Consider the following 27,930-nt stretch of genomic DNA (forward strand, 5'->3'; position numbering starts at 1 on the left):
GGAAGGCCAAAGCCACAGGTAAGAGAGAGACATTCTTCCATCATATGCAATGCCCCTCTCACCCACCCCAGCGCAGAGACCACTCTCCATTGCCATCCGTCAGGAGTCAATTCCACAGCCGCTGCTCAAACCCGCTGCTCTTTGGCTTTGGCAGGTTGCTTTGCCCCTGAAGATGCTGCTGCAGGACTGGCTCCTCCAACATTTCTATTTTGAAATAAATACATGGCCTTGATCGTCACATTGGGATTAATTTGTGTGGCTCGTTCCAATGTGGCACTGCTGGGTAGGAGCCCAAGTTCCAGTGTGGCCCAGAGGTGAGGACGCTACCAACTGAGCCATGCGAACATCTGTGCTTGGACTGTGTGGAGTGCCCAGACACGCACTGGTAGGAACAGTCCACACGACTGAACTGATCTTCGCTCCTGGCCATGTCAGGAATATTTTGTTCCTGGGCAATTTAATTTTTAACGGGCAATTATTAGTGAAACCTCTCAGAAACTACATTCTGCAGCCTCCATCTTTTCCAGTCACAAAGTCACTCTCCCTCTTCGGGAGGAGACAGGAAAAAATCGACCCTTAGTCATTAACTTACACAAAGAGACGTGTGTGATGCTTCATTGGATTTGTTGTGTTGTGCAAGCATCTAAAACTAAAGATGAGATGCTGAGCAGGTCAGACTGCCAGTGCCTTCATTTCGTACAGTCAAGACACAGATGGACACTTTCAGAAATCCCAATTAATTCGCTGTCGCTAGGGTTTAATACACAGCACATGACATGTTGAGACTCTTTCCCCAATGTTCCCAAGTACACGTAATCACCACAAGATGTTCCCTCAGAGCTACAGGACAGTGGTTCTCCACATTTTCCATACTTGGACCTTCCTGCCTTCTACCTAGGACACAACCTTCCACTTAGCAACATGGAAATGGCAAGGCAGTCATGATGCCCAGCTTTAAGAAAGGGCCCGGGTGTGTGCGCGTGTTTTAGAGAACTCCGGAACAAAAGAAAAAATACTGGAGAAAATATAACATAGTAAAAGCACTTCGATCAGGGAACGTCAGGTAGCCAGGGAAAGAGTCATTCTGGATGTTTACAGCAATCACCCATTTATTAAAACACATCTACTTGTGTCTCCTGGTTAGATAAACATAGAAGGTACCTACTTCCCAGCAGCATAGACTTCTGCTGTGTCAAACAGGTTAATGCCATTGTCATATGCTAAAGTCATCAGCTGTTCTGCCATCTGCAAAGAAACATTTGTAATGTTTATAGATAGCCCGTCGTAGAAAGCAGGAGCCCAGAAACCCCTTGGCATGAGCGCTATATCAATAACACACACGTGTAACACAGCACACAGTAACATGCTTAGGCCAAACATTACGCATTAGGCTGCCTAAAGTTGGGCACCTAACGAGGTGACCTGATTATCTAGATGCCTAACTAGGCAGCCACAGTTGGTCTCACTGCACAGCAATATCCTGCAAATTGCACGCAATGTATTTTTCAGTCCAGCGTATTTGCCCATTATCAGGATGCACTCAGTAGCTTATGGATATAGAACAGGGAATCCCAAGCAAACACTGCAATATGATTTTCCTCCTCCCACTTTTATAATCCAGTGTTCAGAAAATTGATTTATATGGTATTAGCTCAGACTACTGCTGGCATCTATTGGCTCAGAAAAACCGTGATGCAAGAATTGCGTTGTATACATTTACTACACAGAATGGAGAAGGTGTCCTGAATGAATGGAGTGGATGGCTATAGAGTTGCCTCCTAGTCTGTATTACCAGGGAAAGATACAGCTGCAGCACATGTTTCACAAATGTTACTGGTAAACTAAATATATCTTGGGAAAGTCTGGCTTCACAGAAACACTAATTTAAAACCTTCACCATCTCCATGAGATGCATGTTCCAACAGCCATGTACAATGTAACAGCTGTACGTGTTTTCTGGGAATATTTTCTTGAACAAAAACATCTGTTAAATTCAGCTGTGTTTGTGCCCCCTTTTGTGTTCATTTCCCACAAATATTACAGAAAAGTCACCTTCTAGATCAGGGTGTTCGTAGAAAGTCATTCGAGATGATGTGCTGACTCCAAATTTTGAACTCTTAAACACAAGTAATTAGCAATGAAAAACTGGTTCTAAGACTCATGCTCACCGAGTCAGGGATCACAAAGACTACCATGTGACCTGTGTGTCCAATTAAACTAACCAATGCATCTCAAAGTTTGAATATTAGATAGTTGGAACAAACAGCTCATGAGCAAACTGCTCCTGGAACAATTGTCAAAAGTATTTGGTTTGAATTTAGTCTCTGTTCTTGGAAATTATTCTCCAATTATACGCTACAAATTACTTGCTCAGCAGTAAGTACTAGTCTTGGTGGATAATAATTAGCCAAGGAAAGGATCATTTTAGTTTCTTTTGGCCATAATCATAAAAATGAATCTAGCTAATTTGAAAAACAAAGTTGAAATATGTCAGACAAACATGAATATTTGTGCATCTCTATAGTGAAAAGTGGCAAATATTACAGAACCTTTATTCATTATGAAGGTTTCCCATGAAATAGGGGTATTGGCAACACTGAGACTTGGTCACTTAAAACAATAAAAGGAACTAGATTACGAAGTCTACTGAAGCGGATTTTCAGTACAATGAAAGGAGACAAACAAGAACTGTATCTTTGACCTATGGAGTAGGCAGCGCAAAACAGGGAACAATTCTTACCTCATCTGTAATCTGCCCTCCAAACGTCACCCATGTTCCTATAAAGGGAAAGAAGGGAAAACACAAGTACAAAATACATACAACTTAACTCGGCTCTGAAAGGCACAATAAACGTGGAAAAGGGAGCTCCAGATTGAATTCATCTGTAGGTCACGAGCAGAGAAACACGGGAACAATCCAAATGCAGTCAGTCCTATGCTAGCCTGTCAATACCAAGCTGGCCCCACTGTGAAATATCCCTGCCCAAAGCCTATGGGTAGGTGAGCGAACCAGGCTCTCAGGGCCTCCCTATCTCTTGCTGTTACACTTAGACTGTCTGTCTGTCTGTCTCTCTCTCTCTCTCATTGTGTTTGCCTGACTTGGGCAGAAGACTTTTGTCATCTGAGTGGATGCTCAAGGATACCAACTGCTCGGGTTCTCCAACGCCTTCCTGCCAGGTCAAGCCCCCTCACCAAACTGGGATGGAGCATTGTACTTCTGCCCCTGCCAGTCACTTGCAACACCTACCCAGCCAACAACCTGCAGGGAACAGTGAACTAAACCACTTCCGATTGGCTAGTGGAGACCCGTCTGCCTGTAACGACGCCACTGCCTGACATTACAGCATGAATCACCAGACCAGGAACCTGTAATAGTCCATCCGTTTGCCATTTCCTCTCCGTGCTGTTGCCTTCCCTATTCTACTCTGGATAGTGGATACCCAGAGCTTTCTCGATGCTGCCCAATTTTAGCTCTGTTGCAGTTTGGCAAAGGCACGAGGAGCCACATAGGTACTGGGGCAGCTTCTCCGCAGACTAGTGCTGGCCTGCACAAGACATTTTTCCAGTTATACAGGTACAGCTCCCGCAATGTGGACATACCTGTCTTGGAATAAGAATGGCTTTTTAAGCCAAAATGACAGACTAAGCTGGAAAAAGACCCCTCTACCAGAATAAGAGGGTCCACATGGGGAGGTCTACTGGTATAACTATAGCGGTTTAAATACACATCTTTCCTTATACCAGTATAACTTTCCCATGTAGACAAGCCCTGAGGAAGACAAAGGTGCGTTGGTTGCACTCACGCCACATTTGGAACGTTATCTGAGCAACCAAATGTCTAGAAAGTCAGTCTTTGTTAAAATGAAAACCTAGATTCTGCAGAAGTCCATGGCACTTCCAGCTTGTCACAGGTGAACAGGGAGTGCAGTTTTCAGTTCCTGCTAAGTGACTCTTTGTCTGGATATCATCAATTACAGCAGATTCTGAAATCTGCACAAACTCTCTGCAAACTGAACAGGAGTACTTGTGGCACCTCAGGAGTGGATCATTCTTGAAGTATCTTAACTTGGAAGCGCTGAACACGAGTGTTCATGAGGAAGCGAGAACAATGCCTTGTAGCTTGTTTCATATAAAGAAAAAGAGGTTAAGTTGTTCATTGCAGTCCATCTGAATGACAGCAATCGAAGAGTCAGACATTTGTTTCTGCAGTCACTAAGCTGGGAGGAGGCAGCAGCTATCTTGAGTTGTTGGGGTCTTTTAACAGATAAAAGTGCTGTACTACCAATGCTATCGTGCCCCCCTTGTCAGACATTGATAAACCTGAAAACAAATGACCTTTTGGGCTGAGATTTCTCAGGCTTGTTATCAGCCCAGGGAAAATGCTTTTTATGAAAGTTTGATAAAATTTCATTCAGACAAGAGAAACTGATTTTCACTGTTTACATTTTTCAGATGCTTCATTTTCATGACAGTGACTCAAACTGCTTTTCTTTTAAAAGTCACCTACAATGTTCTTAGGAAAGAAAACAAAACTTAGGCACGTTCTTTTTCTTGGATGGATAAAAAAGGCCTGTGTGTTTCTCTTCCCCGCAACAAGCAACATTTTAGTTTTCTGTTTGTCGTTTACATTAAAATGTCAAGGTGCGAGTCTCTGGGGGCTGGACAGGTAAAAGTCAAGACAGTGAAAGTTGATCAGCTGGGAAGAGATGGGATTTTTACTCAGATTGTTTAATTCCCTGGTTTCTTTTTGTTCATACTTATTTAACTTGTAGGGTTCATTAACGTTTTGGATATAGGACGCTTCTGTCAAAAGATTTAACTGCTCACCTTGCAATGAAGGTGTGAGAGCTTAAACTAAGCCAACATTGTCCAGTTGTGGCAGGCAGCATAGTCGTAGCTGTGTCAGTCGCTTGTCACTCAGACATTGTCCAAGACGCACACAGCAGCTACTCCGGCAAAACAACGGCAACTACACTTGATGTTTCTGCTATTTCTATAAAAAGCACCAAACAAGGAGAACTCCACTCCCCAACCTGGCCAACTTGTGTCATACATCACAAAGAAGCCAAAGAGAGCCCAAGTGTCCTCGGCAGGTCACCGCAGAGCTTTAAACTGAGCGTGGACTTAGCCCTCACTGAAGGCTGGTGTCTTTGCAAACCAAATTCTAGTGTGATGTGTGCCATGCTGACAACCACACGCAGCAAATGGCACAAATGTTTCTTTTGATATACTTTTAAATGGCGTGAGCACATGGGTCTCTTGAGGAGCAGACGCAAAGAGATGCCTGTTTGTGAGCCCATCCATGACAGCACCCCAAGTAAACCTGTAACTGCCACATATTTTAATACAGAAAACCAATCGGGGATACAACATGCAGTAGGCGCACAGGAGGATTTCAGAGTCTGATAACCATGCTGGTCTGCGTGGCCACGATCCAGGCTGATTCACTGGGGGAGATGCCGAGGTTTAGGACAGAACAGAAATCTGTGATTAGATCTGGTTACTCGGTAACCATCAGTTAGCAACAACAATGCAGGGAAATGCTGCACTGGTAGCTGGATCTGGTTTCAGGTCATCCATTTTTAATGCAACATGGAATTAGAGAAACATCACCCTGATGGATGCAAAAGGTGCAGCTCCCTTCACCTGCCACCTCCACCTTGGGGGCCTGTCTCTTACTTAAATAACCGAGGGAGAAATCATTGTGAAGAGGATTGCTCACCAATGGACACTGGAGAGGTATGAGAGTGCACCTGACGATCGACTCACTTACCTAAGCCAAGGCAGGACACTCGCAACCCCGATTTCCCAAGATTTCTGAAAAAGAGAAACACCTCTTAATAACCACTGAAAATGTCAGAAATAGGATGTGCCATAGCTACACGGGACAGATGCTATGTGTGGTGTCCCTGATCCCCATCCCTTCGGCAAACATCACAGGAACATCAGTTTCCAAAACTATAAACAGAAAGGACAGGGGTTTCGGTGCCCTTCAGTTGCACTCCAATCAACACAAAGTGCTGTGTAAGGGAAGTGTTTAGCTAAGCTCTTGCCTTCGAATGAACCATAAGTACAATGTATTCCCCAGGCACCATCGTGGAGCAGCAGTTGATAACACTTCTCCTAAACTGCTGATCAAATGAAATTACTGATTTCACTACAGGGAAATTATGCAGCTACATATGTATGCATGTATAGATGGTTAGAGGAAGAGAGACCTTCATACTGTCAAAAAGGCAATGCTAGTAAAGCCATTTTAAATAAAAGGCATTAAAAATAACGTTTATCCTATGCATTCACTGTTCATGGAAGATAATTTCAGTATCATGTTAATGATGACTTTTTGATTCTGTTCTTTCTAATTACTTACACACACACACACGTTTTTATGGTGGTGGTGGTCTGGATTTTCTAGTTTTGCCTATGTGACTATTTGGTCTTTGTACTGAGTTGATAAAGTGAAACGCTGAAAAGCAGACTGCATTATTATTGTAAGAATGTTATGAAGGGCACACCCGACAGTGCACCAGGTGTATTGTAAAGAACATGCAAACTCAACCAGTAAGTCGCGGTTATTGGCATGACACTTAAACCCCTTGCAACCAACCAACCAACCTCACGTTGGTCACTGAACAGGTACAAAATCACAAGCTGGTATGATTACATTAGTCCCTTTACAAGAGCACATTTAACCCCAAAATAATATGGATTGAAGAGCCTGGGGCAGCTCTGTCAGTTACAAGAGCTGCGTTAGCATGGATGGAAGATGCACATAGTAGAGACAGACAGACACTGAGTGAGGACACATGTTGCAAAGTTACCTGGAATAAACAGCTAGTGTAACTGTTCTGAGGTGACCCGGTGGTTGGGACCCCCCCCCAACCCTACCAACCTGGGTCGCAGTGCTCTAAAGAGCTTAGGGTGGCCATATTCTAGCCTAGTAAAAAGAGACAGAACAAAACAAAAGAAAAGCAAGAAGGTAACAAGAAGATGGTAAGGAATGAAATAACCATGAGGAAGAGAGAGAGAAAATCCAGTTTATTCATAATTTTACCTTGGGTTTATAAGAAAACTGTGATAGAAATGACAGTATGAAATCAGCAGCACAAAGATGGAATCATAGAAATGTAGAACCAGAAGGGACCTCGAGAGGTCAGCTAGTCCAGTCTCCTGCACTGGGGCAGGGCTAGTATTATCTAGACCATCCTTGATATGAAATCAATGAAACAAACGATAGAAGGTGTCACCCCTTCTAAACCCACACTGATGCCTACAAAATTAAGGCCATGACTTGAGAAACTATTTAGTTAAAGAAGGAAGAGAAGATAGAGAATCATTTTTCCCTGACTCAAATGAGGTGTTAGATAACAATTGATAATGTTAAGTAACATTATTATTTCCTATTTTTGCAACCAAAACAGGAGATAAATATCTAAAGAGATAACAAACACAGAGACCATAGGAATGGGAAGGATGATGGTTCTTAGACACCAGACATTTAGTTATTGGCAACTGAAAAACAAAAGCACTCTGCAACTTGAGAGTATCAACAGAAAATGTGTACTTTTGCATACAGCACATCTGCAGGGATAAAACAAAAGCGAAAGCATGGGAAATCTCTTAACAGGTATTTTTAATATTAATCAGCTTTTTCTACTAGCAAATTAACCACATGGCAGAATAAAACCAGGAAAAAGGGCATTTCAAGAAATTTATCTATATCACATAAGACTCTTTTCCTGGGCAATTACTTAGAGCTCAAAAAATGAGTATAGAATTGAAACTATCTATGACAATTAAACATGGAAAACCAGACATTTTAGTGGAAAATAAAACAGCAATTGCAAGGTTCTCAGATACAAAATTCACTTATTAGATAACAGACGGCTGCTGAAACTCTGCACGCTACATTTGCGCAATAATATAAAGTGGCAGTAGCAGTGACCTCATTCAATCTGATTTATATGATTAGGCCAGAATCATTATGGCAGCCAACTATTTTCTGACAGTAGTTTTACAACAGTGTTTTTAACATACACAGAGAGAGAATGCAAACTGAAAATTCAGAGTAGATAAAGTAAAAATTTAATAGCTGGAAACAAATTACATCTATAACGAGTATATAATTTGGTGAGCAGATATGAATTCTACAGTGTTACGGCACATTTGACTCTTTCAATTTTCATATGGCTTTAAAATATGAATGAATATGATACCGCTAACTTAACCACAGCTTTAAGAAAGGAACACTCATGAGGAGAGTCTATGACTCACCCAAAGCTACAGAAGAAACCAATATCACAGCTGGGATTTCGACCCCAGGAGTTCCTGACTCCCGGTTGTGTGTCCACAACGCACGCTGCTCCCTCTCTCAATAAACTAGTTCAATTTGGGGTTTAAAATCTTTAAAGCATTATATATATAAAAAAAATTAAATTTGCAGAGATATTTTTTAGTGGCACAAAAGCATACCATTGTGAATAAGTGGTGTCTAGAAAAAGCATGCCAAGTGAATGGCCTTCATTAGCTCTGGCTCAGGTCTGCTCAACTGCATGGAAAACACTAATGGAATAACGGTTAGTGTGAGCCATCAGAAAGCACTGGTGCCCTTCATTTAGCCCCTGCATATTTCACTGCTATTGAATATTGCATGTTAGGCCCGGGTGGCGTTTCAATTCCTGTGTCACATTAGGAACCCTGTTTAAAAAATAAAAAGGAAAAGAAAAAGATAAGAAAACGCGCTTAGTAAAACAAACTGGCTTGAGATGCTCACTTGCCTTTAAGTCCCCAGATTGTTCTCCGCATTGCTGCTGTTTCAGAGCAGAGCTGGTCTCTAAGGGCAGGTCTACACTACTGCTTAAGTCGATCTAACTTTTGTCGCTCAGGGGTGTGAAAAAGCCCCGCATCCGAGACGCAAGTTTTGTGCTATCCACACACTGGCGCCATCTCCTGCTGACATAGCTTATGCGTCTCACCAACTCCAGCAACTCCAAGGGGGGGTAATTATGACGACGGGAGAGTGCTCTCCTGTGGGCATAAAGTGCCTTCTTCACCCGACACGCTACAGCAGCATCGGGATAGCGCTGTAGTGTAGATGTGCCCTAAGATGTGGAGAACCAGAAGAGTTCCTTCGGGCGGGGATGGTGGTGTATCTTTACTCCGTGTTTCAGTTTCGGTCCAGCGCCCTCACGGCAGCTCTGCTACAAGCTACCATGTAGAAGCTGTATGAACTAGCAATGAGAAGTACCCAATACTGCTATCGCATGCACGGATGCAACCCTGATGAAATCAGAGGCTGAACTGGTGAGAGAGTTAAATTCAACTCCTGTAGCTTCACGTGTTGATCTACACTTCTGCTTTTCAAGTGGAACTCGTTTAATTTGTCTCAGATGCAAGATCTACTCCTACTTCGAAATAAAAATGTTTAGCAAGGTTGGGCCATGTGGCCAGACATACCCATGGTTGGCGCTCCACAGCTAACTATGATAGAGTGATGTGGCTCCTATTGAAAAGATGTTTTCATATGGTTTTGGCAATACTGTATTTGTGCCAGGGAGAAGTACATAATGGTGACATTTATCAGACAGTAGGATAATTTGCTCAGGAAATGGATGAAGCTCTATAGGTTGAGATACTGAAAACTTGGCCTGAACACTGCACTGGAGAATACACCTTAGAGACTGATTCTGTACTGGCTAGGGATGGATTACAGCCGGGATAGGCAATAGGCAGACTGCAGGCCAAATCTGGACTGCCAGATCCTTTGGAACAGACCCTGAAATCTTTATATTAGTTATTATTATTGTTGTTTTTATTTTCTCTGGAGTCTGAACCTTGACCAAGAAATCTGGACCCTGACAAAAAATAAACTGACCATCCCTGGACTAGAGGATCACCTAATACCTTTTCCATCTTTAACTTCTATGACTGACATCAAGCTTAAAAAAAATATCCATTTATTCAAATGACAAAGACTCTAATAACCCAGCCATTAAAACTTTTCTGGACTTTTGCACTTTCTCAGCTTAGTGTCTCCTCCCGTCATGTCTACAGCTTTGAAGTAAGCACATCTAGGAAGGCTGGTTCATTGCGGGAAGGTGGAGGCCTTTACCGCTTTAAATGGTTAACAAACTCTACTAATAAAAGGACCTGGGGAAAGGAAGACTATCTAGTACCACACTGCAGCAGCAGCAGCCACCACACAGTCCAGCAGAAACTAGAGTCATTTGCAGGATTCAAAGTACAATACAGATTCCTAGATACTAAAGGAAGGAAGCTATGAACGGGGCATTAAGTACTCTCCCATTGGCATACAGCGTCTTCATAGAACCACAGGACTGGAAGGGACCTCGAGAGGTCGTCTAGTCCAGTCCCCTGCACTCATGGCAGGACTAAGTATTATCTAGACCATCCCTGAGAGGTGTCTGTCTAACCGGCTCTTAAAAATCCCCAATGATGGAGATTCCACAATCTCCCCAGGCAATTTATTTCAGTGCTTAACCACCCTGACAGTTAGGAAGTTTTTCCTAATGTCCAACCTAAGCCTCCCTTGCTGCAATTTAAGCCCATTGCTTCTTGTCCTATCCTCAGAGATTAAGAAGAACAATTTTTCTCCCTCCTCCTTGTAGCAACTTTTTATGTACTTGGAAACTGTTCTCCCGTCCCCTCTCAGTCTTCTCTGCAGCTGCGCCCATGAAGCACTTCTAGCGTAGACCTGCCCTGACAGTAAGGTACGTAGCTGCTCTTTAGTTCAGTGACGAGGCATTTTTCTAGATAGCTGGAGCTCCTAATGATTTTACACTCAAATATTTATTAAAGTTAATGTTTAAAATCAAGTTTACACAAGTTAGGAGGGAAGGCACTGTACATCTGGGGTCGGGCTTGGGTTATGGGGGATTGCAAGTATCAGTTACAAGGTTCACGAGGGACATACATATCACATAATCAGCATAGATCCAGATTGGGGTGCAGGAGTTTTTAGCGCGTCAGTGGATAAGTGGGCTCGGGTACGCCACCCATGGAATGTATTAAGAGTCCAAATCAGAATTGGTGGAGAGAATAAGTACATGGGTGGGATGCATCCCTTGATTCGTCAGGGGGTTATTTCCCAGGTCGGTGGTCTCGGTTACTCAACCTGGTACTGGCAGTGTCCCGTGATGTGTTCTGTGTAGATGTCTCTGGACCACCTGATGGTGTCGGACACCATGAGCTGTCTCATGAGCCGGGCGTAGCATCGACTGACTCCGCACGCTCTCAGTACCGGTTCGTTGTGGGGATCCCATGCGCCCAGGGCTCCCACAATCAGGGCGTGGATCTGGACCTCGTAGCCCTGGGCTCTCAGGGTGTCGGCCAGCGGGGTGTACTTCAACATCTTCCGTGCTTGGGCCTCGTGGAAGGCTGGTGACCTGTTTCGAATGGCACCATGTCGTCTAACATGAGGACCTTCTTTTCTGTGTCTGTCACGACGTCAGGTCGCAGTCAGCTGTCCGTTCCGGGGATGGCAGAGTCGATGGTGATCTTCCCCAGGACGGCGGGATGGCTTTCACCAGCCGGTTCTGGATGGCGTTGTGGCTCCAGAGTGGTGTTTGCATCCACACAGGATGTGGGGCAGGGTCTCGCAGCGCTTGTGCCAGTTGCGTGGCGGACGGCTCCGTTGAGGGGAACACAGTTGAGTTGGGCTCGGAGGACGAACCGCCAGTCGGCGAACCACAGCTTTTCTTAGCCAACTGTCTATGATGAAATACAGTAAAAAAATCCTCTATTTCTGAAACTAGCCCAGATACAGGGTTGTTCTTTCAGGCGACTGGGATCGAAAAGAAAGTGATCTCTGGATTGAAGCCTCAGGCAAGCAGCAATTTGATCAAGGGAGCTAGGATTTGGGAACAGAGCAAATCTAAACAACAGTAATAATAGTTATTAACTATAGAAGATGGTTAATATTCCTCAGGTCCTGTTCTACTAGTCTGATCCCTGTATAGAACAGAGGTTCCCAAACTGTGGGGCATGCCCCCCTAGGGGGACATGGAGGAACGTTTGGGGGGGGGGGCACGGCTGGGGCCCGGGCCAGCCCCCATGGGGGGGGGGGGAGGGAGCGCCACCCAGCTCCATTCCTGGTTGCTGGGGCCCCGGCCACTGGCCTTGGTCCCCAGCTGAGGCTCCACTCCTGCCCCGAGCTGTGGGGCTAGCCTCGACCTCCTTACCCCTGTCTGCATCCCCCCTCCCGAGTCACGGCCCTGCTCCTGGCCTGGGGAAGCAGGGGGAACAAGGTAAAAAGTTCCGGGAGCACCGGTGCAGGAGGTAAGGCTTGTATTAAAGCTGTAGGTATGTACCATTTACTTTAAAAGACAAAACACACACACACTTTCTTAAACAGGTTGGCACCCGTGCTCCCTTAAACCACTGATAACACAGGTTATTAACACAGCCCTAGCAAAAAGAGGCACCACACAGCAAGGGAGTATTCATTCAGCATTGCCAGGGAGCTGCTAACGGTGAAGAGACACTTCCATGAGGAAGCTGACAGACCTTTTCCCTTCCTCGGCACTGGAAGAGGATAGTAACAGATGTTTGCTAGTGTTTTTCAAAATATTAAACATGTCCCAGCAGATTACACTGCCCAATCCTTCAGTACTTTGTTCGTTTTTTTTTTAAAAACCAGGCTCGCCTCCCAGGGAGTGAATAAGCTACATGATGAATCAGCATTTTGTATTCACATGTTTGATGGGGAACAGTCTTCAGAAGGATAGTGGATTTTTTTTGAAGCCCAAATTCTCCCTGTTCTGAGAGTCACCCAACATTACCACCCGTCTACGTTCACCTCAGCAGAATTCTGTCTCAAATAATTGGCTACTCAAGTTACAATCTAGAGAGAAATAGGACTCAACATAGCATATGTCTCTAGCTTCCGGACTACGTGGGAGGCAGTATGTCCATCGCTGGGACATATGTCTCTAGCTTCCGGACTACGTGGGAGGCAGCGTGTCTATCTCTGGCATGTAGCAAAGGGGATAAATACTGAGTAAGAAACGTTCAAATGTTGCAAGGCTGAGATTTGCAAAGTGGCTTGCATTTCTGGGGACTGATTTAGAAGGGGACTGATTTTCAGAAATCACCCACTGATGCTAGGTCCCTCTGAGGTTTCGAAGCAACCAAAAAATTGTTGGTCACTCTTGAAAATCTTTGCCAAATAAATAACATTTACACCGTTTATTTTTCACTCAGCATTTTAAGATCTTTACACAGGAACAGGTGATCTCTTTGGGTAGTTGGGGAAGGAGAGGAGAGGAGAAAGGCTGCTTTTGCTCGCCAGTATATTGCACAGCATGTTTTTATCCACCACTAATACACTGACAAACCCAACCAACCAGCAATGCTATGGTTGACCTAAGCTTCTGCAATCCAGGAAGTTTAACTAGTGCTCTCGGCACTGGAATTACTTTGGTCTTTATGATCTAACTTGCCTTTGAAAGATGCTTATAAACTTACACCCTACAGTTCTTCAACCTTTCCATCTAAGACAGCAAATTTCGAAGTCGGGCATTTAAAGAAATTTTCAGCTGAACTTTTCAAAGCATGTATTGAATGGTTTCCAGATAAAATTGTCAGTTACAATTTTTTACTTAATGCGAATACAGATCTGGCATTCAGGGGTCTCAATTGAGAGGTACATACAGGACCGAGAAGAGACCCCGACATTCTCAGCTAATAGATCCTTTGCAATCTAAGGCGGTACCTCTCCCATGTATTCATTCTTTGTCTCTATCTCACTCATACACATGGCTTAGAAGACTACAGAGGACCAGAACGAAAATGGCTTGTTATTGAACATGAAAAGATAATCTGGTACAGCTCACACAACCCAAGCGATGTGCCTCTGCCTGACATATTTGGCATGGTTATTCACATCTTGTATGAAGTGTCACACATGCCAATATTAGCCGAAGTACAACATACATGTTATTCTTGTTCTTTCACAAAACTTCTTGGCATCTCCCTATTGAAATGCCATGCCAGTTTAACACACTAACCCCTTGGTGCATGGCTGTTTGGAGCACGTTATGTCTGTCTTGTTTAGTTTTCAGATCACTAAACACAGATCAACAGCGGTAGAGTGTATGACTGACAGTCCCCTCTTATTCCACAGCTCCAAAGAAAAAGGTGGAAGCATCAGAAAACATTTGGTGACATTACAGAATACAAAGGCCTGCTATCAATGAGGAATTGGTGGGCTGCTGACCCCTGGGAATGTCTGAGAATTAACACAACAACACTAACAGGAATTCCGCTGAACCCTAAACCAAATCTTAGGGTCACATTCTGCTCTCATTTAGGCTAGTGCAAACTGGAAATAATTCCAATGAATTCAGTGGTGGTGCTCTGGTTTTACAGCAGCGTAAGTGAGAGCAGATGATGACCCTTCGCAAGGTTGTACCTAAAGGAGAAAAACAGCAAACTAGTAGAAAGAGAGAGAAGTAGCACAGTGCACACCGAGTTCAGCATTTGTACCATTGAAAATGTATAGACGTAGTCAGGCAACACAACACACACCCGTGTGCCCCCCTTCCAACATGTATATTAGACAGTGAAATTACAAACACATCTAAACAAGAGGCCAAGAAACTCTCTTTCCACAGAATGGAGAGCACTGTCTTCTCCATACCTATATTTCATTCCCGGCTGTTTCACGCTGGATTCACTTGAGGATGGGGCGTTTTGCACAGACAGCTGCCCCAGACTCCGGGCAACCATGGCCACTGCTCGGAATTTGCTACGTGTGCCAAGGCTGGGACTGCTGGCATTTTGTCTGTTCAGTCGATCATCTGCACTCCGGCTCTTTATGCTGTGCTCTGAGCATACAAAAGAAACCTGCATAGTGTCCTCGCTTTCTTTGGGTTGCAGAAATCCCCTCCCCCCGGTCAGCTCTCAGAAGTGTTCTGTTCCACAGCGCGCTGCCCTTTCTCCCCGCGAGGGCTGAAGGAGGAAACGGGTTGGAAGTGTTGTCCCCAGGAATATGGAATTTTCAGAAACCCCCAAAACAAACAAAAGCACCACACAACAAAGATGCAGCTCTTACAATTTCAACCTTCTGCTATAGGAGAACGTCTGCCGGGGAAAAAAACACAAACTAAATGAACTGGGAGGGTTAAGAAATAGAGTCAAATCCATTTACTTCCCAGCTTGCATCCTTCTGCCACTCAATGCTTTCCCTGCTCCCACACTTGACGGTGCAGCTTGGTGTTTCTCTGAAGCCGCTTTTCAAAGTTTAATGGATGCTGTTTGCCACTAAGTTAAACACAGTGGAAATAAATAAATATTGACGCTGTATTGCTGTTATTTTTAATGTCAGACTTTCAACTCCGTTAGGTAAAAAATCTTCTGCAGGTTTCCACACGCACAGGAGCCAGGCCATTCAGACCCCGCTGGTTACAGGCAAAGCAAACATCCATCGGTCCTTCATTTAGGGTAAAAGGATAGCCAAGCCCCGAAATTCTTCTGCTTCTTGAGCCCTGCAGAGGAATTCCTCTCTCTCTCTCTGTCTCTCTGACCCCTGCGATAGCGGCTTCCTTGCCAGATCCAGGGCTGGATTTCTGAAGCGAAGAGGGCAGCGGGACTTGCTGCCACTGATCCTGCTGGATTCCCAGGCTTGGCTAAGTCAATTAGGTAGCCAGTGAGCTGAGCAGGAAACATTCAGCAATTCATTAACAACAAAAGGGGGTACGTTGCTACTTCTCCCATGGAAGAATAAATAGAGAGACAGCTGTTGGTGTTAGTACATGTGCGGCACGCAGCTGCTCTGTGGGTCGCTAATGGTCTCTCAAGGGGCGGGGTTCCCTTTCCCCGCTCTTTCTGCTCCCGCTCATCTCTACCTCTCCACCTCCAAATATTGCAATGAATAGTGACAACTGCTACATTTAGATAGTAAATTGGGTGAAGCAGAGACCTCCCTCCTGTATGTCTGTAAAGCAGCATTTAAATATTACTACTAGAGAGTTCTAGAATGAAGAGACCCAGCTTGTATTCGCTACATCTTGAAAAAACAAACAAACATCCTATTAAGCTTTAAAGCAGAAATGTAACAGTTTCAAATACAAGAGCCAACAATTTCATAGACTAGGACCTACGCAGTTTGCTGTGTTTTCATAAGAATGTGTTGGATTGGCTTTTTTCCTGGTGGTTGTTCTAAAAATCTATTTTGAGTCTTTGGCTTTGAAGGTAAAATTCACCATGACCATTTAAAGAGAGGTACTGGTGGCTTTGCATCTACAGGTTAGTACAGAGGGATTTGCTAATAAAACACACAAAGCGTCTCCCCCTAATAGACATGACATGAGAAAAGGGAGGCCATTACAGGACATGAGGCTGCACATTCCAGCAACACAGGATGTGCTGGAAGCTCCCAAATTCCAACAGCCACAACAAAGGTTTCAGGTCAGGTTTCAAGGACTTCGGCCACGGAAACAGATCCCTTTCCCTCGAGCTAATTCAAAGGGGGAAAGACCATGGAAGTAGCAAAAGAAGAATTAATCAGCGCTGGCTTTGCCTTGAGCAGACGAGACGTTGAACGCTGCCATGCCTGGAGCAGATCCTGCTGCTCTCGGGTGAACATGTAAGGACCCATCTGATAGCCAAACAGGACAGCAGGGCTGTGCGATGTAACAGTTCTGGGAATACTGAAGTAACAATTTAAACAAGGACTTTAGATTGGCTGAAGGGACAGAAATGACCTAGTATGGAGCTTGCTTTGACACAGAGCTCTCTATTTTACCCTTGCATCCCACTGTCTATCAGACATCCATGAAAGAGAGCTCCTCCCAGCAGCCCTTGCACTAAAAGGCTGCTGCTTCCACCTGCTCTGCTCCTGCACACACTGTGCCAAGGAGACTTTGCTGTGATGATGCAATTCCCTGCTAAGGAGGGTTGGCAAGTGGAGCTTTTGTGGGACCAGGTTACTAGAATCCCCTTCTCCCTGGTTTGCTTGGGCCACTTCAATTAACACCCATGGAATTAATTGCGTAATGAAATTGGGTATTCTCCTAGTTTAGCTCCAGATTAAAAATCCTTTGACTCTGAACCCAGCAGCGTGTGAAATGCTGATCCACAGCCTCTCACAGGGGAGTCCGGGGGGACGGCGGGGGGCGGATCTCCCCACCACAGGAGAGAGAACCGCATCCCGGGCTCGCCACTCCTCAGGCGGAAAAAGGCACTTTAGTTGCGAGGGAAGATGCTTTCTCCTTGCAGGTTCAACGTGCTGCCTCCACAGCGCTCCCAAGCATCTGTTTGCCTGCAGAGCTCAGCACCCGAACACTGACCCCTTGCACAGCGCTGTCAGAGCGCTGGCCCAGCAGCCTACACGTGCTCAGATTGTGCTGTCTTCCTAGGGACCTTTTAACTCGATGAAAAATTCTCTCTCACACACACACACACACACACACACACACACACACACCCACCCTCTTTGTGTCTCTATGATTTATCTTTAGAAACAGGCTAACACCTGCAAAACAAAGTATCTTTAGATTCTCAATCTAGAAAGGGTGCAGGGGCCAGATTTGGATACTGGCTCCATGGAGGCCCGAGCTATGATCGGAAATGGGGCTTATGTATTCTCTCTCTGACAGCTGTGGGGTAATCGCAAGATGGCTCTTATGGAATTTTCTTAAAATCGGATCAAAGTCTAAAATAAAATCTCCCAGCAAGAATGTTACATTGCTCACCCTTTAAAAACATTTCTATAGCCGGAGTAAAACCCTAGAGAAATGCTAAGAGCACTCCAGTGTGGGGAAATTTCTTTTCCTGTAATGTACTCTTGGTTTTTAATTTAATTCAATACACCACTCAGTGTTATTGCTCGTGTGACCCTGCCTGAAGGCTCTCCAAACAGGGGGCAAATTGACCAATGGGAGGCAAAATTTCAGCCACTCAGAGCTACACAATCATCTCTCATTTTTAAAGTATTTTGAGATTTCAGACATAAAATGTGAGCCTTCTATTAAACACTCTCAAGTCTTCCGAATGCAATATTAGACCTTCTGACGCAGAACTTCTGCCTGCAGCAGCCTCTCCTGTGCTGTCCTTTTAACCGACATATTTGGAAGCTTCTCTTTCAGTAGGACTAGGAGAACGCTTCAGTGACCAGGAAATAATTGATTAATCAGTCACATGGTCCAGAAAAATAACACTGAAGTAACAAACTGGATTATCAATATAATGATGTGAATTGATTTCTAAAACACTTTTACACAAAGAAAATTGTCTTGGTGCGTGAGTGTCTGACAGGAATAAAAGTTACATAAATTTGAACTCAGATTAAAAGCCCCCCAAAACCTGTAATCCAGTGGTGTTTTCTTCTGCCTCAAAGATCCTTAATCCATACAGTTGAGCCAGTGTAATCCTACTTAGCTCCCTCCAGACCTTGATTGCAGTTTCCAATTCTGTTGCAACCAGTTCAGAAATTCCTGATGACAAAGGGTGAATTCTTGCCCCACTGAGGTTAATGATAGTTTTGCCACTGACTTCACCCAAAGTCTTCGCAGTACTGGGAGGTCCCTCTGGTATGCACAAATTAAACAAACACAACCCCCCTGCGATGCAAACCCAACAACAAACATTTACCAAAAAAAATCCTCCTGAACAAAACCAACCAGCCCAGCCAGGCCTCCCCATGCCCTAACAAAAAAACAAACATTGTCCAAAAACTCCTGGGAATCAGAACCTCCAGCAAAAAGCTCCCCGTGGGATCAGCTCCTACTGGGACTCAAAACTGGTGGTAAAGTTCCAGTTGAATATTCAAAATTACTTTAATTTTTGCTCAGGCTATTTTTAGTTTTGTACAGCCAGGTACACACTATGCTACCACTTCACTGTTACAGTGACTGCATCCTGAATGGGACCTGCTCCTCACCAACAGAAAGATATTATCTCACTCACCTTGTCTCTCTAATATCCTGGGACCCACACGGCTACAAAACAGAATGCATCTTGAACGGCAAGTCTCCCAGGCTATTCCAGACCTGCTAGCCAGGACAGCAGTGTAAAAGGCTAGCGCAATCCTACAGGTTCTCATTGCAATAATCCCTTGCAGTAAGAGGTAACTGATCGGGATGCACAGGGTCTAATATTGCATCACCCTGTGCAATCATTTACACCAGTGCAAAGAGAGCATGAAAAGCGGCCATCCTGGTCTGGCAGCACTTCACACCCCACTTGCACTGGTGTGGATGGCCATGTGAGGTGCATGGTGATGGAGAATCAGGCCCATTGCTTTTATTGTGTGGTAGTTTAAATAAACTTGAGATCCAAAGTATTTACCAAAGAGCTAAAATTCCTGCCAAGATTGCTAGTTATTTTATTAATGACGACTTGTATGACAGCCCCATTAGAATAGGCCTTATACAAAGACACAAGTAGACACAGCCTGTACCAAAGGCTTTGCAGCCTCAGATGATGAACGACACAGAGGGGACAGAAGAGGGAAATATCCAAATATAAAGTTCTAGGTAGCCCCTCTTCTCGACCCGCTAGCCCCTCGTCTGTTGTAGGCACCATGGCAGAAAGCAGCCCCGAGGAGGGCTGGGACAAGAGTGTCCTTGCCGATTAGTTCTAACATCCTGGCAGACTAGGGCACTGACATGGGGCACCCGTCCGACAGGGAGCAGTTCCTGCACCCCAGACAGACACAGTGAATCAGAACTATTCTGCATAGGACCTTTTAGTGCCTCCAGAGGTGAAGCAGGAAAACCTCGATCCCAGATTAAAAGTTCCTTGCAGGAGGCGTAGGCCAAAGCCCCCGACTCAAACAAAAGCCAGCAGAAGGCAGTTTCCCGCCAATGGATTCAGTGGGTCACATTCTTCTCCGGGCCACAGCAGCGTCAATCCGGAGCAACACTGCTGAAGTCGGTGGTGTGACGCTGTAGTGAAACCCCAGGAACTCAGAGAAGAATCCAGCCCAGTGTGCGGGACGCACACAGAAGCTACGTGTTCAGCTCTAAACCCTTCATCCACGTTGGTTATTAAAAAAATTCACTGTACTACAGCAGCAATTGCCAGAGGTCACTCCAGCCATCGTCCTGCGTCGGGGGCTCCTGGACCCTGGAATTTGAATGGCAGTTTATTGCTGATGCTGCCACTGTCTCCCCCTCCCCAATCTGGCATCTTTCAGAAATTGCTCCATTTCGTTAGGCCCTGGGACCCCAGCCCCACAGAAAGCTCCGTGTGTCATGCACAACCATACCACAGCAACAGGTAAAATTACTACCCCTTGGCTGGGACAGCAAATGTGCTGTAGGTGTTAATATCACATCCTCTCGATATTAACATGCTGAACCTAGAACGCCTCTGAATATTTATTGCATGCTAGGAAACCCAGAGTTTCCAGCTGCAGATACAAGAATTTAACAACATTTACAGGGCACCATGAGGGCACAAAGCATTTTGAGAAACTTGGACTATGTGCAAGTCCCAGAGTTCAGTGGTTCGCAACCAGGGGTGCTCATACTCCTGGGGGTACACAGAGGTCTTCCAGGGGGTCCATCAACTCATCTAGAGATTTGCTTAGGTTTACAACAGGCTACATAAAATGCACTAGCGAAGTCAGTACAAACTAAAATGTCATACAGACACTGACTTGCTTATACACTCTATATGCTATACACTGAAATGTAAGCGCAATATTTATATTCCAATTGATTTATTTTATAGTGACATGGTAAAAATGAAAATGTAAAGCAATTTGTCAGTACTAGCGTGCTGTGAAACCTTCGTATTCTCGCCTGATTTCGTCAGCAAGTACTTTCTAAGTGAGGTGAAACTTGGGGGCACGCAAGACACATCAGACTCCTGAAAGGGGTGCAGTGGTCTGGAAAGGCTGAGAGCTGCTGCACTACGACCCTCGCAGCTCTAATTTCCAGCAGTGACCTCAGTGTGACACTCAAAGTGTGTTGTTTGGTTCCTTAATTTTACTGGTTTATTGAAAATGAGTTTCAGGGTGATCATGAAAAATCATTTGTTGATTTGTTATACAATCCCTTAAAAGGTTTTTTATTGGTTGACCTCCAGAATTATTTACTGTCATTAGAAATAAATCCTCTTAATTTATACAGAGATTTATTAGAGAAGGAAATAAAATTTCAGCTGGTGACTTTCAGTCAATAAATTACTCAGAGGAAATGCACTGAAAACTGAACCGTTTCTCTTTATGCAATTCTGATCCCCAAAACAACCCCTCCCCCCAAAGGGTCTCTGCTTCTAAGCCACAATGTTTAAACTCACCAATTGAAAAGCTACATGAGTGGAGCAGCTGAGCACTTGCTATGATACAAGCGATACGTTTCCATGCTAAACTTAAAGGGAAATTGTTCAGAAGTAGGCTAAGTTATTACAAAGCAACTTCCAGAGGTTTCTAAGTTTCTTCCAGCTAGTGTTAATCACTCGTGATTGCAAAAAAGGCTCACGCTTAAAGTAGGTCACCATGGCCCCTCCACCTCCAAACCGCTGCATCTGAACTTTTAAAGTGCTTTACTGAACTAAATGTTTTATCTTAAATAATTTCTCTGATAGCATACGCGCAAGCTTCACTTCATCAATAAATAACGGTCATACTGATATTAATTAAATGGGCTTTTTTTTTTTTTTACGGTTCAAGTGTTACCTCCCTTCATTCTTACAGAAGAAAATGCAAGGGAGCCCTGTCGCAAAGCTTTCGATTCAATGACATGCCATAATCCTGCAGGCAGCTCTTTGCAGGCAGAGCCCAAAGAAATAGGATTCATGTGGGCACAGGGTGGTCCACATGGAGCAATTTGCTGCCTCAGGACTCAGGAGATGGCGTAACTGCAGAAGGGATTTTTTGTAAAACGTACAGTTTCTGTGCTTGTTTGTGGAGTTGGCTCTAATACCTATGAGAAAGAAAAACTGCAATATTTGGATGAACCATGTGTTAACAAGCAGGTGTGCAGAACAGCAGGTGCCCCAGCACAGCTTTGTTTCGGATATGAAAATGCAGCAACGCAACTTTTCACCAGGGATGCATCAGCCATTCAGTTCACACCTGGTTGTGACCATCTGCTCCCCATTCCCTGCCTTTGATATGAGAGTTTGACAGACGAGAAGGTCCAAATTCTGCTCTCACTTTGGTCTTGTCTACACTGGGCTTTGGCCGCTCCTGTAGCTGTGCCAGTGCAATCCCCTTGTATGGACATGATTTATACCAGGGCAGCATACCTTGAAACTGGAGAGAGCTGAGCTGGTGTAAGTCACTTCTACAGCAGGGCTTTATGCCAGTGGTTACAATCCCAGTGCAGTCAAGGTCTTATGCCATGTAAGTCAGAAGTTGGTGTAATTACCAGATAGAAACACCACAGACTCAGATTAGCAGGAATGGTGACAAAAACAAAGGAATAATAAAGATAAACTCCTTTCCAACCCACTTAAAATGAGCGTCTAAAGACTCCCCCTTTCCAGGGAAGAGTTCAGCAGTAACCGTCCCGCACTCGGGAGTGTCTAAAATGTCTGCTGTTTCTATTTTCAGTATCATGACCATTTCAGACACCGAGTGAAATAATTGTTCCATCTCTGATCAGAGTGAGAACATTTCAATAGCATCACTTCACGCTAGCAGCCCATAACCCAAGTCTTCTAAAACAGCTTTCGGTCAATCAAAAATACAATACAGTCGTTAAAAAAACAAAAATGGTTTGAAATATTTATGCTCTCACTACCCCAGGTTCTGGAGGAACATAAAAAATTAATGGAGCGTTGGCTGCCTTTGTGCTTGGAGTTGGTTTTCCGGCTCCACATGACACTTTCTCTGTTTTATTTCTCTAACATGGGCTGATGTTTATTATTCCGAGTTAACTGCAAAGCAGCAGAGACAGGTCAAGAAGCCTGAGTACCTAAAGCACAGGGCAGTAATCTCTCCGGGAACTCCCCCTGAGCGCCACATACGTGCGAGGTCGGAGCTGAGCAGCAAGGGCTGGAGTTTAGATTCCCAGGGAGTGTTGGGAGTTCTGTTGTCAGGTTGAAGGAAGAGAAGGAAAAGACACTTGGATGGGGGGCGGGGGCGCTGGATGTCTGGAGACCTGCAGTTCACGAATAGGCTCTCTCAAGTGAGAGAAGGTCCAGCACTAGGCCGTGGATACCCAGAAAGCCCTTTGTGAATAGTTCTACATTTTAGCATCATGGTAGGGGCTGGGATCTTTAATAACTACAGCAGTGTCATGACTGGTTTTCATTTCAAGATTCTATTAAACAACCTGTGAGAAGTTAAATGAAATTTATTTGATAAAAGCCAGTCTGGAAGATGTAAACTATTAATGTGTCTGACGCTGAGGCAAGGATCTTGATCTACGTTTACTTTTCAAAAAGCAAATCTTGCTCAGCTCTCAGACCGCATAAATCAAACCAAGCTGTCCAGTTTTATTAGAGTTTCAGGCACACAAGAGAGCATGGGCTATAAAACTGCGATATTTTACATATGTGCACAACCGACTTATTCAACAGTTTACATTACACTCAACTGCTCTGACTTCCCTGGTTACTGGCTGGATAAAATATTTTTGTGGCTTTTAATTTTTTGAGATTTTGTTCAATAATTCATTTGTCCTAAAAGAGGAAGTTAAGATTCTAGGCTGTTTGTACTTAGAAGCATACTAACAATACTGTAGAAAAAAATAATAGTGAATGAGGAGATGATATAGAAACGTTGGGGTTTTTTTATTTATGGAGGGGAGGACAGATGTATGTAAAGGTGCTAATCTTCTCTAGACATTTAAACATGCACCTGAAGAGACCTTCTCTCTAGGTCAGCTTGAGAAGGGTTTCATCATCATTTCCCCACTCATCTAGAGGAGAACAGATTCCGGGATACAGACACTTCAGATATACAGTGCAGCCAAGTTATTTAAAAAGAAAAAGAGCTAGACAGAAATATGATACGGCCTAACATCTAGAGCTGTCTCTGCTGCATTGATGTTTATTGCATTAGGCTTTGACTCCACAAAGCAAAAAACGTGGTCACCTGATGTTACATGCTGGCAGTAGCCTCTATAAAAACGCTCTGTCACGGCCAGCTAACAACATGTAGTTGTGTCCAGTGGTGAGCTGGAACCGGTTGTTAAATTTAGAAGCCGGTGTAGAACCAGCTGTTAAAGGGGCGAGTGGGTGGGCAAACAACTCTGGTCCGTGGGCCACATCTGGCCCGTAGGACCGTCCTGTCTCCGGCCCGCCTGAGCTCTGAACTGAGGAGGCTCCCCCGGCCCCCCCCCTCGCAGAGCCGAAGCGTGACGCGCCGCCGGCGCCAGCGCTCTGGGCAGCTCTGCAGCTCCTGCCGCTTTGAGCAGCATGGTAAGGGGAGGGGGGGCTCCAGCGGGCCGCGCGGCATCCTTACACGCTGCCCTGAGCGGCATGGTAAGGGGGCCAGGCCGGGGCTGGGAGGAAGGGTTGGATAAGGCAGGGGCCAGGCAGGGAGTGGTCGGAGGGGGCAGAGGTTCTCGGGGGGCGTTCAGGGGATGGGGAACGGGGGGGTTCGGGTAGGCATGAGTTCCAGGGGTCTGTCAGGGTGGTGGTGGATGGGGTCGGGGGAGTCAGGGAGCGTGGCGAGTTGGGTAGGGGGTGGGGAGGAGTCCTGGGGGGCAGTTAGGGTGGGGGGTGGTCAGGGGACAAGGAGCAGGGGGCGTTGATGGGTTGCTTGCGGCCCTTGCGGGTTCTGAGGAGGGTAGTCGGGGGCAGGACATGAGTTGGGATTGGATGGGGCGGGACGACAGGCTGTTTTGGGAGGCACAGCCTTCCCTACCTGGCCCCCGATACAATTTTGCAACCCCAATGTGCAGGGACGGCTTTAGGAAGTGCGGAGCCCGATTTGAACAGTTTCAACGGGGCCCCGGCAGGGAAAAACCAAAAACCAAAAACACAAAAAAACACATGGGGCTTGTACTCACCGTGCGGCGCTCTGAGTTTTTGGGGGCGGGTCCTTCACTCGCTCCAGGTCTTCGGCAGCACTGCAGGACCCGCTGCCGAAGTGCCGCCAAAGACCTGGTAGGGAACCGGTTATTAAGATTTTGGCCGCTCACCACTGGTTGTGTCCATATCTTTTCCCTAGAATTCACACTGTGAATCCTTCTAAGATCAGCAGTAAAGCTCCTTTATCAGGACTGCACGAAGAAGGCTCAAGATGGAGCTCGGCCAGGGTGGGGAGTACACCACGATTGTTGCCTGCTAGGAGAATAGTTCTAGTGGAATAGCTGAGTTGTGATGACGGGTTTGTCTACACAGCCCAGTTGACAGATCTGGCTTCAGAGCCTGAGTTACAGCCCAACCTGCAACTTCAAAGCACTGTCTACACAGCTACATTTAGAGTGCTAGTGTGAGAACCACAACCCCGCTAGACTGCCTGGGTACACTAAGGTCCATGCATAGGACACTCTGAACTTAGTATCTGACCCATATCCCCTTCGATTAGCAACACCCCGCACAAGCCCATTTCCAGGCCTCCCTTGGTGAACATCTGCCATCTGCTGGAATCGCCAGAGAAATGATATTTGTCAATTGTAGCATGAGCATCACCACGTGTCAAAATGAAGTAGGTTAAGTGAAACTACAGAGAATCAACAGCCAGTAGATTCATGGCATGGAAGGGCTGCAGAAAAGGAGCATCTCACTGTGATTCCGAATCAAAGGTTAAGGACATAACCTGCTCCACCTAAAAGGGGCACAATGCACATGGCCTAAACTGAAAGATGCCATGAAAAAACGTTTAGAGTGGCTATTAGGACAGGCTGCTTTCTCTTGGAGAGGCACCTGGGACAGTCTGCTACGTCATGGGAGATGGCAAGACCACGAGTGGACTTAGGAGGGAGATAAATACTCTGACTCACAACAGGGAGGGGGACATGCTTGCTGAACAGCCTGCACCTGCCATGGGAAATGGATTAAGATGGAAATCTGTTTCTGTACATCTATGAATTCTACACTCCAATATGGAAATTGACTAACGGGCTCTTCTCGCATGAAGACGACGATGACCTAGGGCAGAGAGGAGATGTAACAGCGTATAAGAGTCTAGCCCATTCCAAGAAAACACATATCTTGGTCTCAAAATGTGGCTTAAATTAAAGTTATACAATGTGGGCCGAACACTCTGTTGGTACACGCGGTGCGTTTAGTTTCTCATCTGGGTGTAAACACCAGACACACAAATTCATTAGCTGCCCCAGCCTGCACGACTGCTATTTTGGACAAACCTGAGAACAGAGTTTTCATGTATCAAGCTTAAAAAAATAAAAGATGTTCTACCACCAGTGACATACACATACACACACACACACACACACACACGTTTTCATGGCTTATTTGCACCCCCGGCTTTGCCAGTCCCTGCTTTATCCAAACACAGATTTCCCAGAACATGTCATAACAAGGCTTTGACGCTTATTTAGGTTTAGTTAAAACAACAGCAGCTGCTTCAGTTAACTCCTCGTTGGCATTTCTTTGCCACAAGGGGCTAAAGAAAACATTGGTTTTATACGCGATATCCTAGAAACTACTTCCATAGCCTGTGTGCAGATTTGACATGCTGCTGTATGTTTACATCCCGACTGAAGTGAAATATGCACCAGCTGTAGCTTTTCCCAGGTTTTCCATGTCCGTTAAAACCCACGTAGAAGATAGGAAGGAAGTTCATTTCTTACCTATATCTCATGCCCGTCTTGTGAGCCGTGCAATCCTCCAGCGAGAGCCCGTGCATTTTGAGAAACTCTTCCATGGTTTTGGCCTGTGCTGCCACTCGGACATCTCGCAGCCGCTGCAGCTCCACCACATCCGTATGGCGAACCTGGTGGAGACCCCAGTCCGAGTGGTACCGGCTGGCCACGCTTCTCAGGCTTTCGCTGTATGTCATGGACAGCATTCTGCTGCCTGATTTGGAAATCTGCAAATTTTTCCAAATATTAAATGCTTAACTGAATCTACACACAAGATCTGTGTCCTTCTGGAGGCAGGTGTCTATCATTCCCTCTCGATCAGCTAGTAGTGACGGTATAGGGCACAAACTCACAAAACCAAAACTCCTCCTCTCCAGCTCAGCCAGACAGCCAGTAAAACACATCAGCACCTCTAGTAAACGCTCCTACACTCACACAATAGACACTACACTCGCACATGTTCACAGAAGTCAGGTTCTGCTTGCTGGAAGGAAGTTCGTCCTTAGAGCTAATCCACACACCTGAGCAAACTGAAGTCACTAGCAAGTCAAAAAGAAGCCTGAGCTACTTTTAAACTGCCAAAATAATTTAATTAATCAAAACAAAAGGTTTCCACATAAATACCAAGCCACACAGAGACTGCAGCATGAAATAAAAGTAGAGTGAGGTGGAATGTTCAGTTGCAAGGCTTGACACGGCTTTTGGCCATACGGTGACAAACTGGCTGAATGCACGTTAAGCATTAATACTAGCTATGGGTTTGTGACAGCATGCACTCAAGAGACGCCTCTTTAGGAAACCCTCGTTGCGATGGATTCTGAAGGATTACAGGGGCAGCATTTAGAAATCTTTGGGGTTTTATCTAAGCAACAACAGGTTTGTTTTTTTTTTTTTCCAAAACAGAATGAGTTGCTCTTCTGGGGTGTGATCAGCCTCCACTGAACTCAATGAGAGTCTTTCCTTTGACCTCAACAGAAGCAGGGTCAGGTAATGAATCCTTCAGGCTTGGGCACTGAGGTCTTCGCTCTGTGATAAGTTAGGAAGAGTTACATCAATTCCTTACTCAGTACTGTACATGAGACAGATATTCTGTGTGAACACAATGAAGATCAAACCAAGACGCTTCATTTGAAGCCAAAAAGAGACCTGCAATCTGTAATCTAAGGGGTGTCAGCTTTATCTGCATTAGGCGCTTCCTCATGTATTTGAAATCACCTAAACTGTCTCCTGGTTAAGA

General features: G+C 45.1%; 1 protein-coding gene across 6 annotated transcripts in view; it reads right to left on the bottom strand.

Annotated features, from left to right (window-relative positions):
• Positions 1-27,930, bottom strand: part of KCNAB2 (potassium voltage-gated channel subfamily A regulatory beta subunit 2) — a 102,563-nt gene that overhangs the window by 21,097 nt on the left and 53,536 nt on the right. For 5 of the 6 annotated variants that reach the window (XM_044996243.1, XM_044996244.1, XM_044996245.1 and 2 more), the window contains 3 exons: positions 5,774-5,817; positions 2,741-2,778; positions 1,166-1,245 (listed from right to left, as the gene is read on the bottom strand). In XM_044996243.1, coding sequence (XP_044852178.1) covers positions 1,166-1,245; positions 2,741-2,778; positions 5,774-5,817 — 162 coding nt within the window. Of the gene's footprint in view, positions 1-1,165; positions 1,246-2,740; positions 2,779-5,773; positions 5,818-14,659; positions 14,872-27,930 lie in introns of those variants that run through there. The other variant, XM_044996242.1, reaches the window with a different exon arrangement.

The sequence above is a fragment of the Mauremys mutica genome, chromosome 21 (assembly GCF_020497125.1).
Source record: "Mauremys mutica isolate MM-2020 ecotype Southern chromosome 21, ASM2049712v1, whole genome shotgun sequence".
Classification (NCBI taxonomy): domain Eukaryota; kingdom Metazoa; phylum Chordata; order Testudines; family Geoemydidae; genus Mauremys; species Mauremys mutica.